The following is a 7,360-nucleotide window of genomic DNA, read 5'->3' as shown; positions in this document are numbered from 1 at the left end:
TCTCAGTCATAACTCTAAAGAAAATGAGAAATGGATAATACTTAGGCTTATTTCCTGTTTATTATTAAAGTGATTCCAACAAGTGTTTAATTCCATGCATGGGGAAACATGATAGAGAAAGGCTTTGACTGAGGCAGCTGAAGGCAAACGCGGTTACATGGATATTGGTCAGTGTGCCTCAGGGCTGCTACGCAGAGCCTGGACAGACTGCGTATGTTTGGAGACCAGGACAAAGGCTGGGGCGCAGGAGGGTATCCGTCTCTAGAGCAGTGTGGATGGCTTCTGGGTGCACTTGGCTCTCACCTCTCTGACAGATCTGTTTGAACGTCCGGCTGTTTCCCCTGTAAGTGCTGACATGCACCGGGCCTCTCTCCTGTGCAGGGCCGAGGGTCAGTGCAGGCGTTGTGGGTGGTGGTGACAGGTCAGTTCTGGATGGTGAGGACCCTGCCTGCTACCCAAGAGAAGCCAAGTTCATCCTTTCTCTGAGTGTGTGTAAAGAAGGACAGGCGTCACCAGAGCCAACACTGGCTCTTCTAGCTTCTCACTGCTCACTTAGGGCACTTTGGTCTCTCTGAGTCAAATACCCAGCCCTGAACCATAGGTTCTGCCCCACCCTTGTCACAGGGCTGGGGGCCCTGGGCAGAGAGGGTTTAGCTTAGTGTCTGGCTGAAGGACTGTGAATTTCCCCGGCCTCTGTTGCTCCCTTTTGAGTCACAAGAGTTCAGGCTTTCAGGGCTTCCATCCGGGCCTTTGTGTTGACATGGCTGGGTGCAGGCTGGGGAGGGTGCAGCCAGCAAAACACCCACTGTCTAAACAGGGAGCTGTCTAAATAGGGTGCTGGGGGAGAGCACAAGCTATACCACATCACCTGGACCCTGAAGAGTCCCCCAAATGGGTACCTTGACAAAAGTTGTGACAGGTCGAGCAGGTCGAAGCCCACCCGGTGCTGTCATGCCCTGGAGAGGTGCTATCTGTGCTGCTTCTGTGTTTTGACAGCTGTTTTCGCTTGCACATCCTTCAGCCTCAGTCCGAATGGCATCAGCCGGGCACTGCGGGCTTGAACAGCAGGGCTGGGCTACCGCTCTGTGCACCTTTGGTGAAACAAGCTGTACAATGCTAGCCAGGTCAGTCACACTCTCCAGACTAGTCCCAGGGCAAGAAGAAAGCACTGGCCCTCCTGTCCGTCCTCCAGGCCATGTGGCGGATGAGCAGGCATGGGGCAAGGCTGCTGTCCTGGGTAGGTTGTGTCATACTGTTCCCCAGTCAACCTTTCTAGAAGTCTGGCACACAGTAAGTACCCAGTAGATGTCTGCCGAAAGGGCCAACTCATTTTAGGCCCTTATTTTTGTGCTGAGGGGTAGGAGGAGAGGAGGCTCTGGGAGATAGTTAGCTCCACGTGTCAGTTTAGGGTCCACCCCACGCCTGACTGGCCGGGGCCTCCCTTTGTAGGTGGCAGAGGCAGGTGAGCAGGCTCCCTAGTAAAGCTCTTGAATCAGGATTTGGGGCTTGTATTTTGGTTCTATTTCATCCATGTGTTCCAAACTAAAAAACGTCAGGAGGGGAAAGGCGGTCCAGGTCTCCATCTCGGGCTGGGCCCCTGAGTATCTGTGACCACTAAGTGAGGAAGAACCTTGGGAAGACTGCCCTGGGGGAGCCAGAGTTTGGGAAAGCGGTCACCACCATTAGCCACCGTGATATGTGTTGTGCTGCCTGAGAACTGGGGAGGGAGCCAGGGTGAGAAGGATGGTGTAGCCACAGCCTCGAGGCCCTGGAACCAGTACAAGTGACTCAGACAATCAAAAGGCCCATTCTGAGTGGCAAAGAATGTGCCCTGCTGTTGCCACCCACGAGTGGAGGGCCTGGCTGGCCACTGACCCTCAGGGCAGGTTGTTCTCCTTCCTCAGGTGGGTACTGCCAAGCTAAGTGCCAGGAGGTGCCAGGAACACAAGTCAGGAAGGCTTTTGGGGTGTCCTGCTGGGGTGCCTCCAGTTCCAGGTCTCACATGGTGGCTGAGATCTGGAACCCAGGGGACAACTTGGTTTTTCTCTCACCTCCAGAGAGGTCTTCAGGTTGCCTCGGGTGTGAAGCTCTACCAGGGGTGGGACCAAGCACAAATTAAACTGGAGAGACATAGGCCCTCTCTGTCTTTGCCAGGCACCAGGGCTTTGGGGGGCTATTTTTTTGGGATGAGAGCTTGACATGAGAGTGAGGGACCTGGCTTGTACTGTACCTGCTCCTACTCAGGGGACACTGGACATGATGTGGCCACAGTGGGGGTGGGCATTCTGGAGAGAGGAGATAGCCAGATGTGTTGATGGGCACAGAGGTGACAATTGCTAAAAGTCTCTAAGGAATTGTAGGCAGGACTTAGGAGAACCTGAGGTTGCTAATGTTTTCTGGGCTTTGAGAAGATTTAAGACTAAACCCAAAGCCCTTAAGTGGGTTGGCTAAGGGGATATGTCATCTTAGTTGGGCAGGGTTGAACCCCCAAATGCTTCTTATGGTGTGGCAGGGCAGTAATGGTGGATCCTGGGAAAGATTACTGGCTATGATGAGTCAGGAGTTAGAGAAAAGCCCCTTCCTCACTAAGCTGGTGGCTTCCTTCGGTAGACCAGTGTGGGTAGGGAGCAAAACTGGAGGGAGGGCAGATTTATTGGACCTGGGACAGACAGCCAACCTAGTGCTCCTGGCTTGGCGCTTCAGACTGGCCACCCCGGTTCCTGGCGTCTCTGGTTTGAATACTGCCAGCGTTCCCTGTTCTCCAGTTTGTAGATGACAGACACCTTGGAGAACTTCTTGAGCGTCATCGTTTTGTTGAGCTGTTTCCCACAATTCCCTCCTAGTGTGTCTCCTTCATGTGTGTCCCCGTTTGCTTCATGTTCCTGGAGAGGGTGAGTGTTGCCTCGTTCATCCTGGGGGACGTTGGTCCCTCTGGGGATGTTAGCGGCCCAACAGGAAGACAGGAAGCTTCTCCCTGGTGCAGCTGGGTTGCAGGGACTGTGGACTGGAGAAAGGCAGGAGGCCCCAGCCCTGACCTTCCACCAAGTGCAGTGACGGCCGCTGCTGATCTCCTCTGCATGTGGTGGCAGTACCTTGTCCCTGAGTTCCAAGGGAGCTCAGGTGTGTTTGCTGTGCCCTGTCATCAAGCCGTGGTTCTCCAGGCCTGGCTCACCTGCCCCACACACCACCTGCACACACACCTTCAGTCTTCAGCGAGCCACGTGTGTTTTCTGAAGCAGCTCACTTACGTCACCAGGGTGGGATGGGGACCAGGAAACCTTGGAGTTCATTTTGAGATTCTCCCATGTTCCTCCAAGCTATAACATCTGTAATTGGTAGAACACAGACCAGGTTCTATGAGATTCTGACAGCAGCCAGCAGCAAACAGTCTGAGGCACAGGTAAGATCTCGAGGATGAGGTGACTCCCCAGCCAGTGGGATGTCATTCAGCTTGGCCACACAGGAGCTCCCCTCTTCCAGAGACCGAGAAGCATTGGTAGACTCCCGATAGCCTCTGCCTCAGGGGCCTCCTCTCTGGGCCTGACTTTCTCCTCCTGTTGCTGTAGGGAGTGGGGACTGCTCTCTGAACGCAGCCTGCAAATCCCTGAGGAAGGCCTTGTATCTGATGACCTGCAGGCACTGGGCAGGCAGTGAAAGCCAGTGGTGGAAGTGGGGCAGCAGCTGCTTTTCGCTCTTCTGAGGGAGTGATGTTGCTTATGAAGCCTCCTCACCCAACCCCAAGTCAATGCTTCACCACAACACCTAATCCAACCCCCAAGAAGTCACATTCAACAGCATGTTTGAGCACGTCTGTGTTCTCCCCTGGCCAGAGGGAGGGAGCACTTGACTTCCCCCACACAGAGGTGGCTAGTGCTGGGAGGGGGGCACTTAATCACTGGGGGAGGCCAGTGATTAAATAGCAACAGTGGTTACTATTACAGCTGCTGGAGAACACTTCTAAAGTACCCGCCCACACAGAAACATATATATATATTTAATATTTATATATATATAAATAGAACTTCATTAGATGTTCTATTAAGGCGAAGCATAAGCCCATGGATTCCTCTCCTGGAGGACCTTTCCATCTCTCATAGAGTCCCCTGAGCCCCATGACCTGGCTTGGTGTCTTGTGTCTACGGCTGGAGGAGTCGGCAGGGTGTGGTGACTTGACAGGCTCTGGCACCCGCTTATCAACCACTTCCCAGATGACACCTCCACACACTCCTCCTGGCCCGGCCCTGTGTGGGTGACAAATGGCCCAGGCTTTCCAGAGCCTGCAGGGAGTTGGCCACATTCCTCTTTCTCATCAGGCTAAGGGCACCGTAGTCCTGTTCCCCACATGGTGGGGACAGCGTGTCCTGGCCCAGGTAGGCCCACTGGGGCGGTTCAGGAGAGAATGCTCTAGGTGTCCTGGGAAATAGAGGCAAAGGGTGGGTGAAGGCTTCGTGAAGCTGTGTTTCCATGGAGGAGTGGCAGACCCACCCGAGGGGTCTGGGCTGGGTTTAGGCCTCCCACGGACTGGTACAGGCTGGATGGCTTTGCCAGAGGCAGGTGTCATGGGTTTCCCAAGGCAACCTGGAGGCCCGCGGAGCCTCCTTCCAGCTCCTGCTGTAGAGGGAAGGCACACTCCCCTCCTCCTTGGTTCCCACTATCCCCAAGCAGGACAGCTGGCTGGCTATTTGTAGGGCCGCAGGAACCGAGACACTTTGGAACGTAGCAGTTTGATGAAGGACCGAGGGAACATCTCCTTGGATTCCTGGGCTGTGTATTTGAAGTAGTTTTGTGGGTGTGCCAATACGTCGAAGAGGGCCTTGATCAGCTTCTTGTCCTGCAAGACGTGGGGGACGCTGTGAGACAGAGGGCAGGCAGGGGCATCTGGTTTCTGCCTAAATCAAATGGCAGCTCCAGGAGGAACGAGGAGCTTAAGAGAGCAGGGGGTCAACCTTGTGCCTATCAAACTGTCACTGCACCCCAGCGCCACCTGGTGGAATAGAGGGCATAGTGACAGCTGAGCGGGGGTGGGCGGGCCTCTGTGGCCCCATTCCTGGTCTCATTCCTAGGCTGAGGGAACTACCCATGAAGAGGTTGAGCCAGGGCCTGCCAAGCCCATCCAGGAATGGTTCCATTCACTGGGCTAGTGCCTCTGTGTGTGTGTGTGTGTGTGTGTGTGTGTGTGTGTGTGTGTGTGTGTGTGACACAGTCACAGTTTGCACTCTGTGACATAGTGCCCTGTTTCTCAAGGCAGTAGGCAGGATGAGAAGGAAGAGTCTAAGCCCAATGGCAGTGGGTTGGCTCCACTGATTTTAAGACACTGTCTGTAGAACCACCCACATTTCACAGACAGGAGGCTGAGACCGAGGGCTTCAGCCAAAGCTCTTCACTAAGTCCTGGTCCCCATCTACCTGGCAGCCAACCTGTCTCAAACCTCATGGACTGTGGGGGGTATGGGGGTTGGTGGCAGACATTCAGATCCAGTCCTATATCAGGGCCCTTGACCCAACACTCTCCTCCCGTCCCTTCTCCAGGGGTCAGGAGTCAGGGCAAGGACAGGCAAGACCCCAACCATTCTCACAGAGTCACAGGGATTCCCTTCCGAAAAACTTACTTTCAGAATCTCCTGATGGTTCTCCGAGGCGTACAAGCGCCCATCGCGCACGATGTCTTCTATTAGCTGCTGGTAGTCCTCTGGGAGCCGGCCAGCAGGGAGAGGGAAGGTGGGGGGGGCTTGAGACCTTGCACCTCCCTCCTCTGCCCTCCCCAGCGCCCTGGACCCGCCTTGGACAGCTGGTGGTGGCTGGATGTAGCGCTGCCTCTTGGCCTTTGCTTCTGGGGTCCCCTCCACCTGCTTTGTCCTCCTGGTGGCTTAGCTGTCCCTATTTAACCTTGCAAACCCTGAAGGTGGGGCAGGACCATCTGTGATGCCCACAGACAGCACCGAAGGCCCCCTCTGTCGCCTGTACTCTATACCCCTTGGGTTTCCATATTTCCTAGCCCTTAGTTCTGTCTTTGGGTTTGTTCCTTGTCAGAGACAGGGATGTACAACTCATTTCTGAGTCTCCAAGCCAGGCCTCGGCTGGTGCAGAGTAGGCTGAGACAAGGTAGGGGTGCCTTACCATCATAGGTGACATAGGGTACTTGAAAGCCTTTGCCGCTGTTGGCTTCGTTGGATTTGAACTGGATCCAGAGTTTGCGGGAGCGGGAGGTAAAGGCAATGGGCCGCTCATAGGTCTGGCAGGTCTCATAGGTGGTGACTGACGTGGGAGAGGCTGCAAGGATGCAGGCCTTTGCAATGCTGCTTCTGGTCTACATACAGCCCGCTGCCTCAGGCCACTCGCACCCCGCCCCCCATGCCAGCCTCTCACGCTTGAACACCCAGCTCCTTTGTTCCTCTGCCCTGCCCTGCCTTTCACTGTGATCTGCTTGCCTCAACCTTCTGAGGCCTGTTTCCACACCCTGCCCATAAAGCCTCCCCATATTTCCTGCCTCCTGCCACATTCCTGTTACTTGTTTGAAACCCACGTTACAGTCTCTCTGTCTCCCTCAGGCTCATGGCTCCTCCATGACGGACAGGAGACCAGCTCAAGCAGGTGCAGGAGACAGAAGTCAGCATGGACCAAGGCCACCCGAAGCTCATGTTTAGAAAGTCCTAGCACCTCGGGCTGAGTGACAAGGGTAAACTCTGGGCTGCCTCCCTGATGCTCAAGGGAGAGTTGCCTGTGGTGGTCAGAAGCTAGTGAATGGGAATGGATGGAGGAAGGAGTTCCAGGCTGGGCTCTGACCAGCTGGGCAGGCCCCTCACTCCTTCTGGCTGCAACCCTCCATTTGCACGCTGGGGCTTTCTGGCCTATCAGCCAATCAGCAAGTAGTATATGTGCAAGGTAACAGAGCCACACAGGACCTATAGCAAAGCCACCCCCTGTTCCTCCCACCTGCCTTTCTGTCCACAGATGGTCTAGCTCCAGGCCAGTAGTGTAGTTTCAGGCCTGTTTGGGTCTCTGGCCTTCTCCTTTAACCTTCTGAGTTTAGTTCAGTCCTAAGGGTGCTCACCATGCAGTGGCAGGGAAGTTTCTGGACAGGATGCTGAGGGCAGAGTTAGGTCCCTGCAGGGTGCTCAGTTCCTTCCCGGGTTTTCTCACCATGGTGGCCTGTGGGCATGCACTTTCTCTACCCCAGCTAAAGGTCGGGCATCTCTAAGTGTGTCTGGATGGCCCTTGGCTCCTCTAAGCCCCTGGGGAGGTCAGAAGCCTATGGAATAGGAGGCAAGTCCCAGGATCTCATTGGAGGTATGGCGATACGAGGGGGGAGGGCACTGCAGCTGGCTGGACAACTGGAAGAGACTGGCTAATAGCAAGGTTGA

The 7,360-nt window shown here is 55.0% G+C and overlaps 1 protein-coding gene across 2 annotated transcripts in view; it reads right to left on the bottom strand.

Moving 5' to 3' along the window:
- Positions 1–56: 56 nt before the first annotated feature.
- The window catches only part of Scube1 (signal peptide, CUB domain and EGF like domain containing 1), a 119,507-nt gene continuing 112,203 nt past the window's right edge, over positions 57–7,360 (bottom strand). For both annotated transcript variants that reach the window (XM_005354433.3, XM_005354434.3), the window contains 3 exons: positions 6,117–6,269; positions 5,609–5,688; positions 57–4,831 (listed from right to left, as the gene is read on the bottom strand). In XM_005354433.3, the coding sequence (XP_005354490.1) occupies positions 4,679–4,831; positions 5,609–5,688; positions 6,117–6,269 (386 nt within the window). In that variant the 3' untranslated portion in view covers positions 57–4,678. The remainder of the gene's footprint in view (positions 4,832–5,608; positions 5,689–6,116; positions 6,270–7,360) is intronic.

Source organism: Microtus ochrogaster, chromosome 15 (assembly GCF_000317375.1).
Source record: "Microtus ochrogaster isolate Prairie Vole_2 chromosome 15, MicOch1.0, whole genome shotgun sequence".
NCBI lineage: Eukaryota > Metazoa > Chordata > Mammalia > Rodentia > Cricetidae > Microtus > Microtus ochrogaster.
This window is presented reverse-complemented; position numbering and strand designations above follow the sequence as displayed.